Raw genomic sequence first — 19,881 nt, forward strand, 5'->3', positions numbered from 1 at the left:
GCTAAATAGTTTCTATAAACAAAGAATATAAAGATTCAGGGGCATATGCTTTATGTTAGTTACACAGTGCTACCCTGTTTTTTTTTTTTTTTTTTTTTGAGACAGAGTCTCGTCGTCGCCCAGGCTGGAGTGCAGTGGTGTGATCTCGGCTCACTGTAAGCTCCACCTCTCAGGTTCAGCCATTCTCCTGCCTCAGCCTCCCAAGTAGCTGGGACTACAGGCGCCCACCCACACACCCGGCTAATTTTTTGTATTTTTAGTACAGACGGGGTTTCACCATGTTCGCCAGGATGGTCTCGATCTCCTGACCTCGTGATCTGCCATCCTTGGCCTCTCAAAGTGCTGGGATTACAGGCGTGAGCCACCGCGCCCGGCCCGACCCTGTTTTTTTTTTTTTTTTTAAGGCAAAAGAAAAAGAAAGAGAAAGGAAAACAACTCTGTCTCTCCAGTGAGAGACTTCTAAGAGGAAAGAGCCACCAGCGGAGGGTGCTCCGGGTTTTACAGGCAGGTTTGAGGAGGTGGTGTCTGATTTACATAGCGAACAAGATTACCTTCCTGAACTGTAAACTTCCCGCACATTGCATACACAGAGAGGACAGGAGATCCTTGCTCTGCCGCCCCGGCTGGAGTGCAGTGGCATGATCTCGGCCCACTGCAGCCTCCACCTCCCGGGTTCAAGCAATTCTCTTCTCAAACAAACAAAACACAAAGTTGGAGATCCTGTTGCCAACACCCCACTGGGCAGTTGGAGGCTGGGGTCAGTCTAGAAGCCTTTGGATAACACCAGGGGGTAGCCCCAGCCAGAAATCCTCAGTTGCTCCAGAACCTCTTCCAGCCCCATGTGACAGCTAAGTTCTCCATGAAAGGAAGTTGGTTCAAACATGTCCAGCAAACCATGGGTGCTGGGGGATTCTCCATGTTCTCCCCAGTAAGCCTCACGTCCGAGTCTTTAAGAATGGCAGCCACACTAACGGTCTTTTTTACTGGCTGATGGATACCCATTATTAATTTGACTTGGTTCTAAAATGGAGGCTGAGAGCCCTGAGATGAAAGGTCAGAGGTGGAGTCCGCTCCTCCACTCACCGTTCTGATGAATGTTGTACCTTGGTATCCGGACAAGGTCCCCATTATGAAGCGGCTACGTTGTCTGGGGTAAATACCTGGGGTTTGTCATCTCACACCAGGAAAATTTAGGACATGGACACACATGAAGAGTTTGGGAGCGGAGGTCTAATAGGCAAAAGAAAGACAAAGGAAAACAGCTCTCTCTCTAGTGAGAGAGAGGGGACTTCGAGAGGAAAAGACCAACAGTGCTAGTCTTTATAATACCACTAGGAGGTTATTCCTGTTTTCCAAATGGGGAAACCGAGGTAGAGAGAGATTCAGTCACTTGTCCCAAGTTGCAGAGTGTGTAAATTAAGGAGCTGCGATTGAGACCCAGGGCTGTCATGCTCAAAACCCTTGATCGAATGGTAATGCTGCCAGGACCGGCTACATAATTTACTAGACCCAGTGCAAAACAAAAAGGCCACGGTCTTGTTTAAGAATGATGAGAAATTTCAAGATGGTGACAGCAGAACGTGAAAAACAAGCGCAAGGTCTTCGCAAATTCAGAGTCCTATGCAACTGCCCTGAAGCCAGCCCTGGGCGCTGTGCTTCCGTTGTCACACCATGCAGTTCCCTTGCCACCCTCAGACACTCAGAAGGGTGGGCACAAGCAACCTGGAGCAGCTGACAGCCCAGGACAGTAAACCCCTGCCCGGCGTCTGAGAGCTACAGCGATCCAAAAGTACCACGTCTGTTCCCGGGACCCATGCAACGCCATCAAAGCGAGGGAAGGAGAGAGCCTTCCACAAAAACGTTCTACTAAGTTTCCTAGAGCCATGGGCCTGGGAGCTTAGAGAGCAAATTTTAGCTCAATTAAAAAAAACAATTATTTCATTAACTTTTTTTTTTTTTGAGACGGAGTTTCGCTCTTTTTGCCCAGGCTGGAGTGCAATAGCATGATCTTGGCTCACCGCAACCTCTGCCTCCTGGGTTCAAGTGATTCTCCTGCCTCAGCCTCCTGAGTAGCTGGGATTACAGGCATGCACCACCATGCCCAGCTAATTTTGTATTTTTAGTAGAGACGGGGTTTCTCCATGTTGAGGCTGGTCTCGAACTCCTGACTTCAGGTAATCCGCCTACCTCGGCCTCCTAAAGTGCTGGGATTACAGGCGTGAGCCACTGCACCCGGCCTCTTTTATTAAATCTTTACTTTTTTTTTTTTTTCCCCCCAAGACAGAGTCTCGCTCTGTCACCCAGGCTGGAGTGCAGTGGAACAATCTCAGCTCACTGCAACCTCCGCCTCCCGGGTGCAAGCAATTCTCCTGCCTCAGCCTCCTGAGTAGCTGGGATTACAGGTGCCTGCCACCACACCCAGCTAATTGTTGAATTTTTAATAGAGGCGGAGTTTCATTATGTTGGCCAGGTTGGTCTTGAACTCCTGACCTCGTGATCCACCCGCCTCGGCCTCCCAAAGTGCTGGGATTACAAGTGTGAACCACCTAGCCCAGCCATATTTTTTAAATTATAAAAGTAACATAGTCCTGAGGCCGACACAGGCAGATCACTTGAGGTCAGGAGTTCGAGACCAGCCTGGCCAACATGGTGAAACCCCATCTCTACTGAAAATATGAAAAGTTAGCCGGGCATGGTGGCATGTGCCTGTAGTCCCAGCTACTTGGGAAACTAAAGCAGGAGAATCACTTGAGCTCAGGAGGCAGAGGTTGCAGTGAGCCAAGATTGCGCTACTGTACTCTGTAGCCTGGGCTACAGAGAGAGACTCTGTCTAAAAAAAAAAAAAAGCCAGATGTGGTGGCTCACACCTGTAATCCCAGCACTTTGGGAAGCTGAGGCGGGTGGATCACCTGAGGTCAGGAGTTCGAGACCAGCCTGGCCAACATGACAAAACTCTATCTCTACTAAAAATACAAAAATTAGCTGGGCGTGGTGGTGCATGCCTGAGATTCCAGCTACTTGGGAGGTTGAGGCGGGAGAATTGCTTGAATCCAGGAGGCAGAGGTTGCGGTGAGCTGAGATCACGCCATTTCTTTCCAGCCTGGGCAACAGAGCGAGACTCCATCTCACACACACACACAAAAGTAACATAATTCTGTTGCAGAGATTTTGGAAGACAGACAAAAGGAGGAACAAAATAAGCCTTGAACCCTGCCTGTCGAACCCATTGCTGTTAGCAGGTGGTGACTTTTCTTTCTTTCACAGAGAGCTTTCTGTCAGGATCCCTGGGATGACACAGACTGCCTTTTCACTTCCCCAGTGCCCGGCCCACAGCAGGGGCTTCATGAACCAGAGAAGAATGCCAGAATGGGTGGATGTTACAAAGGGGATTGGCTTGGTTGACCTTTCGGATTCTTCTGGACTCTGAAAAACTCAGGATTCTTTGATTCACAGCAAATGCCTGGCATTGACCTGGGGTTCAGTCCCAATAGTCCAGGGCCTTGCCAGTCTCAGAAGTGACTGAGACATGGCCCCAGCCCAGTGGAACTTGGTTTAGGCAGTCACAGATGTCCCCAAACATTCCAAGCTTTGGTAAATGAAGCAGGGACTCCTTTTTAAAAAAGATCTTTGTAAAAAATCAAGTCAACATGAAATTGGAATACAAAATTAATATAACTGAGGATTTCCCTCAAATCCTGTGCTTTTTTGCTATTGATTCTACAGTCCTAGAACCAACCTTCTTTTTTTTTTTTTTTTTTGATTAAGAGACAGGTTTTACTTTGTTGACCAGGCTGGAGTACAGTGGTGCCATCAAAGCTCACTGCAGCCTCCAACTCCTGGACTCAAGCAATCCTGCTGCCTCAGCCTCCCCTTCCAGAGTAGCTACAACTATAGGCACATGCCAACACACCCAGCTAATTTTTAAAGTTTTGTGGAGATGGGGTGTTGCTTTCTTGCCCAGGCTGGTCTTGAACTCCTGGTTTCAAGCAATCCTCCCACCTCAGCTTCCCAAAGTGAGGGGATTGCAGGCATGAGCCACTGTACCCAGCCTGCAGCTAACACTTATGGTTATCAGTACTCCCTCCCTCAGTTAACTGACTCAGGTATCATAATAGCCTTTCTTATATGTATCAGAACTCATACTGAACAGTAAGTTCTCGATTGCAAAAAGAAGATTTATTTTTTGCACCTGTCTGTATTTGTCCACAAGTTAAACAAACGCACACGTAAGTACACAGGGGCTCCTTTTCATGGCATATCTCATTTACGCCCTCACTCTCTCAGCATCTGTTGAGCATCTCTGCCCTCTAAGCATTGTGCACATGCATTAGGGACTATTTTCCTTGGGGAGAAGATGGTGGGGTAGAAATTGCATGAATTTGGAGTCAGGCACTCCCAGCCTCTGCCCCTTCCTGGTTGTGTGTCCCTGACCCACGTCACCTAACCTCTCTGAGCATCCACCACTTCCTTTGTAAACCAGAGTCGTATCTGCTGTGAGGATTAACTTGGTAATACATGTGAAGGCCTTGCAACTAGGAAAAGCTCAGTATATACTCCAATTCCAACAATAACGACCACCATTTAGTTATTTGGTAGTCTTCCAGGCAGAAGGAGATTTGCATGCATTATCAGTGAATTCTCCAATGGCCCCATGAAGTAGGTAGCATTGTCAACTCATTTTGATCCAATTTCAAGAACCAGAGGGAGGTCTACCACCACCACCACCACCACCACCACCACCACCACCACCACCACCACCACCACCACCACCACCACCACCACCACCACCACCACCACCACCACCACCACCACCACCACCACCACCACCACCACCACCAGCACCACAATGTACCACTTGTGGGATAACTTGTTGCTTTTTAATCTTTTATTTTTATTTGTTTTTGAGACAGGGTCTTGCTCTGTTGCCTAGGCTTACTGCAACCTCTGCCTCCCAGGGCTCAGGAGATCCTTCCACCTCAGCCACTCAAGTAGCTGGGACCACTGGCACACCACCATGCCTGGCTAATTTTTGTAGTTTTTGTAAAGATGGGGTTTCATCATGTTACCCAGGCTGGTCTTGAACTCCTGGGCTCAAGCAATCTGCCTGCCTTGGCCTTTCAAAGTGTTGGGATAACAGCCGTGAGCCACTGTGCCCAGTCAAATTTGTCTTTTAGAGTCGGATGCTGGAGCATCCTCTCCTAGGCTGGGAGGTTGCTAATGTAAATGCCAACACACTTTATTTGCTGAAGCGGTTTACAAAAAAAGGAATTTCGGGCTGAAAATGGACTCTTAACAAGGTACTTCAGGATACACAATTTCCATTTAAAGGCAAAATATGGTGAGTATGATCTATGGAAGAGAAACACACCTTGTGTCACTCCAATAGCCTTTGGAGCAAGAAGTGGGTTCAATTTCCCAGGGGCTGGGGGCTTCATCTCCAACTCACCTGCTTTCTTGCTGAAACCACAAGGAGATGAAGATGCATCTTCGTCTGGCTTCTTTCTACTTCTGGGGTGGGAGAGACAGCTCTGGGAAGGGTTTCAGATGCGGAGGGAGCAGTTCCCATCTGGCTTCATCAATTTTTGGATGTACCTGTAGGCAAATGACTTCCACTCTGTAGGCCCGTTTTTCCATAAACTGAGGATAATGCCAACAAGGCAGTAAATAGAAGGATCCCAAGGTAGTCCAAAGAGTCCAAGAAAGTTAGAAGGAAAAGGACTCTCCTCTGCCTTTTTTTTTTTTTTTTGAGACGGAGTCTCGCTACGCTCCCAGGCTGGAGTGCAGTGGCGTGATCTTGGCTCACTGCAAGCTCCGTCTCCCGGGTTCACGCCATTCTCCCGCCTCAGCCTCCCAAGTAGCTGAGACTACAGGCGCCCGCCACCACACCCGGCTAGTTTTTTGTATTTTTAGTAGAGACGGGGTTTCACCATGTTAGCCAGGATAGTCTCGATCTCCTGACCTCGTGATCCACCCACCTCGGCCTCCCAAAGTGCTGGGATTACAGGCTTGAGCCACCGCGCCCGGCCTTGCCTCTTTTTTTTTTGAGATGGAGTCTCACTCTGGTTACCCAGGCTGGAGTGCAGTGGTGCGATCTTGGCTCACAGCAACCTCCAACTCCCGGGTTCAAGCGATTCTCCTGCCTCAGCCTCCCGGGGAGCTGGGATTACAGGTGCCCGCCATCACGCCCGGCTAATTTTTGTATTTTTAGTTGAGATGGCGTTTCACCATGTGAGCCAGGCTGGTCTTGAGCTTCTGACCTCAAGTGATCCACCCGCCTCGGCCTCCCAGAGTGCTGGGATTACAGGCGTGAGCCACCGTGCCCGACCCTCTCACCTCTTTTGAGATATGCATCACAGACCGCAATGCCCAGTTTGGAGGATTCCGGGGGTTTCCTTACGTAAAGCACATAGAAGGAATGTGATAAACATAACCTGGTTTTAGGCGGCAAGGATGCGTGGGTGGGTGGTGTTTCCTGGGTGGGGCTCACTTTGTGTGCTATCAGTGGAGCTCTCCTTTAGAAAGGGCTTCTTTACCACAAAGTGAATCCCCCTAAGTTCCGAGTCATCCTCCATGCTGCCTTTGGAGCCTCTCTCAAACATCTTGCCAAGAGGGGCTTCCCCAGGCATAAACACAAACAAGCATGCGGATCCTCCCCAGCAAAACCACCTCCACTGTGGGTGTGATCTGGGGTCACACCCAACTGGGAGATGGTTACTCTGAGGAGGAAATCAGGGGAAAAGCAGTCAATTACAGGAATATTGTCCTAGGGCCCTGAAGAAATAAGTATCGGATGAGTTTTATGAACACATACATTGTTAGGGTGGTGTGGGTGTTGTCTCCAAAAAGCATGCGTGCGATGTGATTGTAACTAGCAAAGCGTGAGCCCACTCAGTTGCATCACATTCTTATTTTCATGGTTTCTAAACTTGGCCATCAGAATTCCCAGGGAATCTCAGAAACATACAGATTGCTGGGGTCCATTCCACCCCATTCATGGCTGGAACCCAAAGAGAATTTGTTAGCTATCTTCAACCTTGCCAGGGAACAGTGTCTTGAACCATGACCCTCAGTGATTTGTTTTGAAAACATTTTACAGAGAGGGCTAAATTATAGCTTGGTAACACTATTAGAAGCATTCTGCGGCTGGGCACGGTGGCTCACGCCTGTAATCCCAGCACTTTGGGAGGCCAGGGCGGGTGGATACCTGAGGTCAGGAGTTTGAGAACAGCCCGACCAACATGGAGAAACCCTCTGTCTCCTAAAAATACAAAATTAGCCAGGCGTGGTGGCACATGCCTGTAGTCCCAGTTACTCGGGAAGCTGAGGCAGGAGAATCGCTTGAACCCAGGAGGCGGAGGTTGTGGTGAGCCGAGATCACGTCACTGCACTCCAGTCTGGGCAACAAGAGCTAAACTCCACCTCAAAAGAAAACAAAAAAAGAAGCATCCTGCTAAACTTTTAATATTCAATAAGCAATTCTTAATGAAAATTTGGCACCCCATATAGATTTACCTAGAAGGGGCTGGGCACAGTGGCTCATGCCTATAATCTCAACACTTTGGGAGGCTGAGGCAGGAGGATCATCAGAAACCAGGAGTTCAAGACCAGCCTGGACAACATAGTGAGACCCCATCTCTTAAATAAATAAATAAATGCATACATACATACATACATACATACATTTAGCTGGATGCAGCAGTGTGTGGCTCTGGTCCAAGCTACTTGGGAGGCTGAAGCAGGCTTGCTTGAGCCCAGATCAACACTTCAGTGAGCCATGACTGCCACTGCACTCCAGCCTGGTGACAGAGGGGGACCCTGTCTCAAAAAAAGAAAGACTTACCTAGCAGGACTAAATGTGCTAATTAGCATGTGAGTAATCTGGTCCCCTTGACAATTGTAATTCTTTTGGTAAAGTAATAAACTTACATTCTGGTTTATTCATCAGTCGTTTTGAGTCCAGTTGAGAAAGCAAGTCCAGATGAACTGAACAAAATACTTCCTGGCTCTGCAGGCACTGGAATTTAGGGGTCACACCCAGGTACTTGCGGCAGTCAGTGCTCGCCAAATACATGTGCCCCATACATTTCCCAGTCTCCCTGGCTGTTGCGTTCGGACCCTGTGACTGGGCCTCGCCCACTGGAAAGCGAGTAGAAATGATGTATTGCATCCAGACAGAGGAGACTGAGTGAATGCGAGTCCTCCTTGGCTACACAGTTGAAAGCAAAGAACTCTAAGGTGGCAGAATTTTAAGATGGAAGTTGAGGTGGCTCACACCTGTAATCCCAGCACTTTGGGAGGCCAACGTGGGAGGATCACTTGAAGACAGGAGTTAAAGACCAGTCTGGAGAGCAAAGTGAGACTTCATCTCTATAATACATTTTAAAAATTAGCGGGGCAAGGTGGTGCACACCTGTAGCCCCAGCTACTGGGGAGGTTGAGGTGGGAGGATCGCTTGAGGTGGGAGGATTGCATTAGCCCAGGAAGTCAAGGCTGCAGTGAGCTATGATGGCACCACTGAACGCCAGCCTGAGTAACAGAGCAAACTCAGTCTCAAAAAAAAAAAAAAAAAAAAAAGGAAGCACCTCTGCTTCCTGAGTGTCCAAGGGAGGAGAGCCACCAAAAGCTGTCTGGTGTGCAGTGGCCTGGAACATGAGCATGTACCTTGGAAATCAGTAGTACTCAGCCTCCAGAGTCCTCCTCTCCCAGCAGGGCTGGGGGGAGCAGGTTAGATGTTCTCTAGTGCATACCTCTGGCTTTACTTTTTCTACTTGTATGGGAAGAGAACCCACCCAAAGTCCAAACCCTTTCCTGGTGGATAACTTTTTTTTTTTTGGTACACAAAGGACCACCCACAAGTGGGCCTGCTCTTGCTTACTGACAAAACTAGAAAGAAAACAGACTAGTCCTGGGAGGAGCTAACATTTCTTCCCGTGCCCCTTTCTTTGGTGTAACTTGTCCAGGTTTTCTAGCAAATAACTTAGCACACAATAGATGCTCAATAAAGACTGTCCATGTCAATGACGACGATGATGATGTATCAGACTGTCTTGGCAAGGGTTGAGGAAGCAGTTTCCTTTTTTATAAACTCAGTCATCAGGAATTTATAAAGAAAAAGTTTATTTTCATCACAAGAAGCACACACACTATATACAATACACACCAACAGAAGTAAAAAAAAAGTGCATTCTGCATCTTCTACTGCAAATTCACAGTACAAAAGATACTGCCTTTAAATATATTATTAAAAAAACAAGAAAAACAATATAATAAAAATAATCATCAATATCGTAACGCAATTCACGGGAACCCACTGGCAGCTTCTGGAAAACCAAACAACTCCTGGTGTGGAGCTCCTGATTGGGGGAGGGACGGGGATTGGTCTGTACCTACATTTTGTTGCAAAAGAGCTCAGGACACTAACAGAGAGGAAAACAAGGGTGGCCTAGGTGGTAATAAAATGCCTATGAAAGAAAAGTATGATTGTGTGACTGGGGAATGGGCAGGTGCTGGACTCTGGTGCAGAGGCCGCCTGGCCTGCATTACCCCACAGCTGGATAGCAGACCAAGCTACGTTCTTTCATTGGCTCCTACGGGACGCAGCGTCGGCCAATGCCTGCCTGGCCTGCAGGAACTACCAGTGTTGTTTCTAGCAAGGCTCCTTGGAATAGATAGGAACACACAACGTAAAACTGCATAGCAGAATAAACACGTATGGAGTAGGACAAGCTCACATCCCAATACCGACCACTACTGACAAGATCAAGTATCCAATCACAACAGATGAGAGTTGAACAGTTTTGCATAAATACATAGTATTTGTAAACTATTATTAAGGCACTCAATTGTAAAACAATAATTACAGTGTAGGAAAAGAGGGAGGAAGCAGCTATCTTCTCATGCAGCAAGGCCGACAGGAAGGACAGTGGAGGACTGGTGATCTGCTTATCGGGACTCCTGTCTGAGACAGTGACTGAAGCCAGGGCCCCAGCACCTATGGCCAAACAAGAAGACGGCAGTCTCTCCAGAACCACCCATGGCGGCTCTGGTCACAGTTTCATTCCAGATCATTAAGGTGATTTGCTCTGTGGCTCAGGTGACGTAATGTGTCTGGATGCACATGATCATTTGACTTGGTTTCTATACTCAAATATACAGATGCAGAGTGAACTCACACACACAGGCATTCCATTGTAGAGCAGACAATGACAAAACAAGTGGCTGGGGACAGGGGTCATTCAACGACCTTCGTTTGGCCTGCAGTGTCTGCAGGAATCTGGGTAGTGGGACCAAGATGAGTGAGCCTGCTCCGTGCCAGCCAGGTGTCACCAAGTTTCTGATCTACCCAGCTCTTGCCAGAGGTGAAGGGGGTCCCCTCGCTGAGTTGGTGTTTAGAGGAGCCCTGCTAGGTGGCCAGCCAATGAGGAGAGTTTTGGGCACAATGTATTCTGGCACCAACAATTTCCCACCAATGAAAGGCAACTCCCTCTCCAGATGTCTCAGGCGAGGGGACTTAATAGGATCTTGACTCAATTATGTCGCATGTGTTCCCGCTAGGGAGACAAGGTCCCCAGGAGAGTGGTGGGGAAATTCAACAACTTTCTAAAATGGACTGCCCTGAGATAAGAGTGTGTTAGTCCAGGGCCGTGCTGAGGGTCTGTTCTGTTCAAACTCAGCTCCATACTGCTGCATCCTCTGGACTTCTCCAGGGGAAAGGGCTTTAGATTACCGGAATGCTCTTTAGCTAAAGACGGCAGGGTGGAGCAGAATGGGCTTGGACAGTACAGCTGTCTGTGTGCACCCGGTGAGCAATCTGTATGCTTAAGCAACAGGGTGCCAAGGAGAAGGGCTTGCCACCCAGCAGAGAGCTATTCAACGGCCCAGAGGTTGGCTGGGGTCCCTGTGCGGAGAGCAAGCAAGCAGGGAATGTGAAGAGAAACAAACTTTGTTCTTAGGAAATACGTGCAACCAGGGACCTTGCTAGAAGACGCGGAAGTAGCCATAAGAAAAAGAAATGGAAATCGTCATTGTCAATTAACCATCCGAGAGCAGCCTGGTCCTCCTCTTCCCGTGACCACTATCCCCCTTATACTTAACAAGACTTAAAGAGAAGACCTTCCTGTACCAATGCAAGGTGAAGATGTAGAAAAGTTCAGTCTAACTTTTGGCATGCTATATGAATTAATGTGAGACAGAAGATAAGATTCAGCTGTTTATACAGAGTATCAAACTGATTTAGAAAATGTTCCTTTTGTCCCAATTCAACAAATGCATTCAATGAAAATGATAGTCATAAAAAATCAGTGCCTTGCACAGCACAGACCCCTGCCGCCTCCGCCTGCCTCTTTCCTGTGATACTTATGTTTGGAATTTCCCCCATCAGCTAAGGTTGCATACAAAGCAAGGGCCAAGCTATGGCATATTTTACAGTGCGGACAGTATGAATTTGTCTTTGCCCAGGTGCCCCAAAGCCTGACGGAATGCTCATCTTGTTCATACAGCATTTTATTTTTTTGAGACGGAGTTTCACTCCCAGTTTCACTGCACCCAGGCTGGAGTGCAGTGGCGCGATCTCGGCTCATTGCAACCTTCGCTACCCAGGTTCAAGCAATTCTCCTGCCTCAGCCTCTTAAGTAGCTAGGATTACAGGCACGCGATACCACACCCAGCTAAGTTCTGTATTTTTAGTAGAGACGGGGTCTCACCATGTTGGCCAGGCTGGTCTAGAACTCCTGACCTCAGATGATCTGCCCGCCTCAGCCTCCCAAAGTGCTGGGATTACAGGCGTGAGCCACCACACTCAGCCGCATCATACAGCATTTTAAATAGCCACGTGCCATCTGTTTACATGCAACTGATCTGGGTTCCAAAAAAAAAAATCTTTATCCTTTTCTCCAGGCCAGAGTATTAAGCATCAAGTCAAGAATGCTTCACTTTGCTCTGAGGACGGGACCAGTGCTCTTGTCTGGATAATGACATGCTAGCTGTGCTTCAGAAAATGAATAGGTAAGTTTGCCAGAAGCCAAAGACCAACTTGTATTCTCCTGATTCCACACCCCACCCCCCAACTTTTTAGATAAGAAAAATTATGGCTTTCAAAATTAAAGTTTTCAAAAATATATCATTTTCATACATAGACGTGGTTAAAAAACCAACAAAAGCCTGTCATCACTAAATTTAAAAGGTTATTTTGACACAAAAATTGATCTACCACATGAAATTTGGCAAAAACATACTGAACTTGGTATTTTTTGAGGCTATGCTTTTGTTGGCTGAGGGAGAGGGGGAACAACCCACAGGGTTTCAGGAATAAGTGGATAATCACCTTTTAAGGTGATTTTAATTGACACTAGTGGGAAAACAGCTTCCTATAAAGTAATGTATGTAATGTATTTTAAAAAATCACTCCAAGGAGACAAAGTCCCGGAGAGAGGATTTTTGCAAAAATTCTGCCCACTAGGTGAAATACGGACTCGCCTTGTTCCCGTGGACCCGGCCTGGGGTGCTTTCTACAACAGCTTTGGGGAGCACGGTTCTGACCAATGTAAGATGATGGCTCACTCACCCACTTTCAGAATCAGCTGGCCCTTGAAGGCTTTCTGGTTTCACTGAGTCAATCTGGCGGACCCAGCTGAGGGCAAGATGGAATTGTGGAAGAGCTTCAGACAACTGTGTTCCCCTGCCTTCTCCCGCGTACGCACCTACTCCATCCTGCACAGGTGAGGCTAGTGCGGGGCTGGAAAAGCTTGTGGTCGGGAGGAGGGAAGGATCTGGCCGTAGGTGTCAGAGAGGCAGGGGGCTTCAAATTTACCCAGTTTCTTCCTACAGGGCCATGGGCAGCCCTGTGTGGCAAATCAAACCACGTAAAGGGCCTGACCGTAAGTATCTCAGGCTTTGTGGGCCACGTGAATTCTGTCACATATTCTTTGCTTTTTTTACAACTCCTTAAAAAGGTAAAAGCCATTGCTAGAGCCAGGGAGGTTGATGCTGCAGCGAGTCATGATTGCACTACAGTACTCCAGCCTGGGAGACAGAGCCAGGCCCTGTCTCAAAGAAAGGAAAAAGGAAAAACCATTCCTAGCTCACGGGGCCACATGCCACAGCTTGCTGACCCCTGAATTCAACCTTTCTGCCCTTCGACAAGCTGCCTCGCCCTCTTGAAATGTTTTGACATCCAGCTTGCTGACACCTTTGATTCAAGCCTGGCGCAGCGGGACTAGCTGAGCTCACCTGAGTCTTAAAGGGGCCGCCCACAGAGCCAGGCAGCGACTACAAATCCCTCTTTTACTCCATCACCACTGCTGGGAAGAGCTGGAGGGAAACAGGAAGCAGTAATCTCACTGCAGGAAGGGGCAACCGTAAACATCCGGGAAGCGTCCCGACAGTCCCGTTCCTTTCGGGGAAGCTGCTGAAATCTCCTTTCCCTTCCCTAGATGGGCCCTAGTGGACCTGAGCAATCTGGGCTCCCAGCAGGATGATGTGTCTCAGAACCACCACCTGAGCCAGACACTTGAGCAATTTCAAACCTAAACACAACCATGTGGTTCAGCAGCAGAGGCTCAACAATGCGGGTGGGTCATTCCCCTCGAGATTTAAACTTCAGCATTAGCGACAACTCAGTACAACCCATATATTTTCCCCCACCAGACCCCTGTGCTTGTCAAACACGTAACAACACAACCAGGACAGAGAGCCTGCACCGCCCTTTGGGCACAGAGTCAGCTCAAAAACAGCATGGGGCCACCCATCTGATGACTTTACCCAGCAGCGCTTGGGGCTGTCAGGTTAAAAGTCTTGACACGTCTGGGGTCCCAACCGAAAAACAAAATGAAAAGTTTTTTTTGGAAAAATGCTTTCAGACAGAGCATTATTCCCTGGAACAAGTCTTGGTCATTCTTGTGTTTTAAAAATAAAAAAAGCACAGCGAGAACAGAGGTAGGACTTAACGTTGCCATCGAGTTTTCTGCGAGGTCCAGAATGAGCTAGAACGTGTGCGGCGGTGAGGCTGCCATCACCAGGACTCTTCTTTTGCAGGCTGCGAAGGGAACAGTCTGGACATGTGTGCCTATGTGTGCACGTTCTTCCTAAAACACGGTTCTTCTTGAAGACACGGTGGGAGCGGAGTTTTGTGTCTCCTGGTCGGCGGCTCCTGGTTCTTCCAGACCACACGACTGATAGCTCTCCTTTTTGTGCTGCATGTTGGTTAGTTTCTTCTCCTCTCTATGGCAAGAGTAGGGGAAAAGTTAGGATGACTTCAATCGTTTAAGGGAAATCAAGATGTAAGGGGTCGATCAAAATCCACAGTGAAAGTGAGGGAGGGATCATATGAAAATATCCGCCCGGCCTGACGCAGCAAAAGGTGGGTCAACTTTTGCTCATCCACGAAGGGCTCTTTAAGTTTTCTGGGGTGGGTTTCCCTGATGATTTGGAGGTTGCTGCTGGGTCCCTCGGGGTTGCCTGGGGCTCATGCAAGAAGGAAGATTCGCTCAACGTGGCGTCCTGGGAGTCAGCGCCGGTGGAGGGGTCAGCCTCACTGGACAGGTCTTCCGTGGAGAAGTTGAGACTCCCGAGCTTGGCAAGGGAGTGTGAGCGCTTCAGTGGAGAAGAGACAGTGAGGCCTGCCAGCCGGAGCCGGGTCTCAATCTCCTGCGTCCGCTGCTTCACCAGCCCAGGCTTCCCACGGACGCTGTGGATGCTATCGCTGCTGGAGCTCCGGGTCAGGTTGGAGCTCATGGAAGAGGAGGTGGGGGTGTAGCAGATGGTCTTCAGAAAGTCTTTTGAGAAACTACTGGTGTGGTCCAGGCGGTAGAGGAAAGGTGGGGGGCTCTTCAGTGAGCCTCCTTCCAATGAAGCGGGGGCGGCCTCTGATTTCTCATCACTCCCAGCCTGGCCAGGCATAACCAGGGGGCCCAGCTCGTGGAGCGCGGCTAGATCCTGGCTCTCCTCAGGGATGCTGGCCTCCAGCCTGCCAGCAGGGCCATCCCTGGAGGGAGGTGCTGGGTCTGTAGGCACGCTCTTCAGCCGCTCCAGTTCTTTGGTGTGCTTGCGGACCAAGCCCGCCTTCTGCAGCTGAATGATGGACTCCTGGTGCTGCATCAGGTAGCTGTTGGTTGTCGGCTTCTCAGATTCGTTACTGAACAGAAGCCTCAAGTCCTTGGCTGGCTTTGTATCTTTCTTGGGTGGCGATTCTTCCTTTGTTACCACTTCTGTGCTGGGAGGGTTCTTATCACAGTGAGAATTCTTCAAAAGGAGGGACTTTGGCAGGACTTTTGGGGTCTCTCTGGAAGGTTCCAAAAGGCTGGTTGGTGGTTCTAGGACAGCTCCAGCCCCAGGGCCACTGGTGTCTGGCCTCCTGGAGCCTGCTGGTGGTAGGAACGGGGGAGGTTCAGTTGGGCCGGAGGCTGGCTTCTCCGGAACACAGGACCTGTTGGCCATGTGGGCCACGGGGGAGGACGTGATGTGGGGCAGGAAGGCTGGCTGGGTGCAGATGGCGGGAGCACTGGGGTCCTCACATTGCTCCCTGGAGGCCTCAGGAGCCCCACTGGCTGTAGGGTACACGCAGTCGGCACAGGATTTATAGGAAGGCTTCACTTTGTTAAGGATCCCAAATATAGCATCATGCTACAAGGAAGGGACAAGAACATGGTGAGATGGGGCAGTCATGAGTAAAGACCGAAAACATGAGGGTGGGCAGGGAAAGGTGTGCAAGGCAGGGCTGGGGGCCAGGCCTGGAGGAGCAGCTCTCATTTCACTTAGTACCGACAGCCAGACCTCCCGGAGCCCACTTGATTGTGGATAACCACCGTGCCTGGCCTGAGGTGGGTTTTATACGCCAACAGAAAACAAGTTTAGGCCAGGCGCAGTGGCTCACGCCTGTAACCCAGCACTCTGGGAGGCCGAGGCAGGCGGATCACGAAGACGGGAGAGCAAGACCACCTGGCTAACATGGTGAAACCCCGTCTCTACTAAAAGTACAAAAAATTAGCTGGGCGTGGTGGCAGGTGCCTGTAGTCCCAGCTACTCGGAAGGCTGAGGCAGGAGAATGGTGTGAACCCAGGAGGCAGAGCTTGCAGTGAGCCGAGATCGCGCCACTGCACTCAGCTTGGGCGACAGAACAAGGCTCCATTTCAAAAAAAAAAAAACAAAACAGTTTACATTGTTTCCTAAGGAAAACCCCCTGCCTTCTGGTCAGTGAGGATCTAAGTGAACGTCACACATGCCTCTATATCCCCACCCTTCACTTCCTCACAGGCCAGTTGATAGGTACCCAGTGGTCCTGGGAATGGACTAGAAAGCTGTGTGAAGAGTCCCAGGGGAGAGAGGGACAAGTTCAGAGTCTCCACGGGGGTAAGGCTGCCCAGAGGAACTGACACTTCAGCTGAGGCTTCTGGGACAAGCAGGTGTTGACCAGCCAGAGACAGCAGCATGCAGGCCCAGAAGCAAAGCGGGAGGAAGGAGAAGGGCACCCCGCACCCCACCCCACCTGCACAGGACTGTAGGCTGGAGGGCAGGACAAGGCAGGGGGCAACAGGCTCTGTCTCTCTCTTTCAAATAGATAGAGATAGGGCCCTACTATGTTGCCCAGGCTGGTCTCGAACTCCTGGGCTCGAGTGATCCTTCTGCCTCGGCCTCCCAAAGTGCTAGGATTATAGGCATGAGCCAGCACAACCCACCAGCTCTGTCTCTCAACACCTTCTGATGTCCTTGCCCCATCCTCGGAGCCACTGTGATCCCAGGCTCCCAGCTTCCCCTCTCACCCCACCAGCCTGCCTATAGACCACAGTCAGAGGGGGCTCATCACCCGCCTGCTTAAAGCCCCCGCCATGGCTTCCAGGGTTTTTTTTTTTTTTTTTTTTAAATGGAGTTTCACTCTTGTTGCCAAGGGTGGAGTGCAATTGTGTGATCTCAGCTCACTGCAACCTCTGCCTCCCGGGTTCAAGCGATTCTCCTGTCTCAGCCTCCTGAGTAGTTGGAATTACAGGCATGCACCACCATGTCCAGCTAATTTTGTATTTTTAGTAGAGACGGGATTCCACCATGTTGGTCAGGCTGGTCTCGAACTCCTGACCTCAGATGACCTCAGATGATCTGCCCACCTTGGCCTCCCAAAGTGCTGGGATTATAGGCGTGAGCCACCATGCCTGGCCCAGGGTTTTATCTCATCTGTCTTTATGGGTATTTGCTTTGTAGGGAAGTGAGGGAAATCCATAATTAGTATTTGATTTGGAACATTTTATGGAGGTCGACAGATGCAACTGCCCAGTTTTGTTTGCATTATAACATGCTGTTAATAATAAACTGGCTGTATACTTGAATGCATCTGTCAGGACCCCAAGTGCCCCAACTTGAGAACCACGGCTGTCCTGTGAGACGGGCAGGTGAAGCCAGAGGGAACGAAGTCAGCAGCAGGGCAAGGGTGGAAGCAGAGACCAGGCTGCACGGCCACCCTTCCCCTGAACCAGCCTTGGCTCCTGCATCACTTCCCCCATGAAGGAGGGTAAAGTTTGGCTGGAATTAACGAATTTCTCAGTAAGCACCAGGTTGAAGCTCAAACCTTGTGGCAGATAATCCACTAAAAATGGCAACTCCAAGAGACTAATGGAGTTAAGTATTAGAGTCTAAGTTGGAAGGTTGGATACTTGATAATGTCGGGAAATTACTATCTTTTTTTTTTTTTTTTTTGAGATGGAGTATCACTCTGTCGCCCAGGCTGGAGTGCAGTGGCACGATCTTGGCTCACTGCAACCTCTGCCTCCTGGATTCAAGCAACTCTCGTGCCTCAGCCTCCTGAGTAGCTGGGATCACAGGCACGCACCACCACACCCAGCTAATTTTTGTATTTTTAGTAGAGACAGGGTTTCACCATGTTGGCCAGGATAGTCTCAATCTCCTGACCTCCTGATTCGCTTGCCTTAGCCTCCCAAAGTGCTGGGATTACAGATGTGAGCTACCGCATCTGGCCCTATCAGTTTTTTTAAAGGTGACAATGGTATTGTGGCTATGTTAACATACTGGGGCATTTATGAATAAAATAATGTATCTGAGGCCAAGCGTGGTACTCAAACCTGTAATTCCAGCACTTTGGGAGGCCAAAGTGGGCAGATGGCTTGAGGTCAGGCTGGGCAACAGTGAGACCTCATCTCTACAAAAAATAGAAAAAATTAACCGGGTGTGGTAGCATGTGTCTGTGGTCCCAGCTACTCAGGAGGTGGAGGTGGGAGGATCACTTGGGCCTGGTAGGTGAAGGCTGCAGTGAACCATGATCATGCCACTGTATTCCAGCATGGGCAACAGAGTGAGAACTGGTCTATAGTATGTATCTATCTATATCTATAGTATATAGTATATACCTATAATATATTTATTTTTTAGATATAGGTATCTATATCTACATCTGGGATTGGCTCCAGAATCGTCCAGGGTGTGGGGAAGTGGGTACGCGTGAGATGAAAAAGCATAGTCACGTATCGATAAAGGCTGAAGTTGGCTGATAAATTATATGTTTTAATTTTACATATGCAAAAAGAAATTGAGCTGGAAGCCCCGCCCAGGGTATGGATAAGGTATATGGGTGAAGATGGCGTGCAGAGATATGCATTATTCCTAAGAGATTCCCAATTCGCTACATAAGGTACGCATTACGTACCCACAGGCAGAATCACCGTCTGAAAGAACCCTCAGGTCCCTGGAGATGGGAGCTGGGGGCCCAGCAGAGGCAATAGAAAAAAATCAGCTGGGTGTGGTGGCGCGTGCCTGTAGTCCCTGCTACAGAGGCTGCGGTAGGCCAATCAGAGTGGGATGGAAGGGACGAGGTGTGCCACCCTGCAGGCCGGGCCCTGCCTACCTCCGTGCCGTCGGGACAGCTCCTCTTGCTGTTGTTGTTGTTTAGGTTCTCTGAGTTGAGCAGGTTTTGATCAAGTTGGGTTGGAAGCCGCCCCCAACTCCCTGCTCCCAGGCCCTCCTCCCTGTCCGTCTCCTCCACCTGCGGCAAGGAGCCACTCCGGCCTTTGGGACTCCCAAACTCTAGTTTCTTCTTCACATCCTTCTCACAGAGTCCGGACCCCTGCTGGGGCTGTCTGGCTGGCCTGTGCACCTCTGCAGGTAGAGCAGCTTCCTCCAACAGAGCCTCCCTCTCCGGATCCTGCAGGTGGACCAAGCTGCCAGTTTCATCCTCGGGGGAAGGCAGAAGCGGGTCTGAGAGTCTCCGGAAACAGCAGGGGAGGGGGGGCCCTAAGCCAGGCTGGGTGGCATCATCCAAGCAGGGCAGCTGGCTTTCCAGGGTGCCATCTGGGGTCTCTGGCAAGAAGTCGCCGGGTCCCGCAGGGTCATCCACAGGCCGATGGAGGTTGCTGTCTGTCTGCTGACGCCACAGCTTGTTGTGCCGCTGTTTGCTGCAGGGAGAGAGGATGGAGGAAGGTGAGGGGAGGAGGACGGTGCCTAGGGGTGCTGGGAAGAGTGTGCGGTGAGCCAGTGAGGGGCTGCCCAAGGTCGGGGCGCCAGGGACGATCCATGGCTCATTCAGGTAAAGCCTCTCTCTATTCATTTGTTCCCAAGAAACACAAGGATGAGAAACAACACTGGGATCTTAAGTTGTCCAGGCTCGCACAGGAAGCCTGATGTGACTTTCTGCCCCGATGACAACGGGGAAGGAACGCGGGGGCGTCCAGACTTCAATCTGTGTATCTATGTTTAGTGCTGCCTCATTTTACGAACTTCGTCACGTCAGTTACACTCCATCTCTCATTTCTCTGTCAAATAAGAATAACAATGCTCTCCTACCTATATTGTAGGAATATGAAGAGAATCAAAGCAGAGTATGTACAGATCTATACACGATAATACAACTATACACACGCATAATGCACTGGAACACATTTGGGAAGA

At 49.6% G+C, this 19,881-nt stretch overlaps 1 protein-coding gene and 1 non-coding gene across 3 annotated transcripts in view; both read right to left on the minus strand.

The window, feature by feature from the left end:
* Window positions 1-4,110: 4,110 nt before the first annotated feature.
* Window positions 4,111-4,235, minus strand: LOC112635699. Its single transcript, XR_003122034.1, has one exon. It is a non-coding gene; the product is annotated as a small nucleolar RNA SNORA40 (small nucleolar RNA).
* A 4,862-nt stretch (window positions 4,236-9,097) lies between these two features.
* Window positions 9,098-19,881, minus strand: part of SSH1 (slingshot protein phosphatase 1) — a 76,191-nt gene continuing 65,407 nt past the window's right edge. The window contains exons 14-15 of one of the 2 annotated variants that reach the window (XM_025401866.1): window positions 18,842-19,388; window positions 9,098-15,618 (exon numbers count right to left, since the gene is read on the minus strand). In XM_025401866.1, coding sequence (XP_025257651.1) covers window positions 14,362-15,618; window positions 18,842-19,388 — 1,804 coding nt within the window. In that variant the 3' untranslated portion in view covers window positions 9,098-14,361. Of the gene's footprint in view, window positions 15,619-18,475; window positions 19,389-19,881 lie in introns of those variants that run through there. The other variant, XM_025401867.1, reaches the window with a different exon arrangement.

Source organism: Theropithecus gelada, chromosome 11, assembly GCF_003255815.1.
Source record: "Theropithecus gelada isolate Dixy chromosome 11, Tgel_1.0, whole genome shotgun sequence".
Lineage (NCBI taxonomy): Eukaryota > Metazoa > Chordata > Mammalia > Primates > Cercopithecidae > Theropithecus > Theropithecus gelada.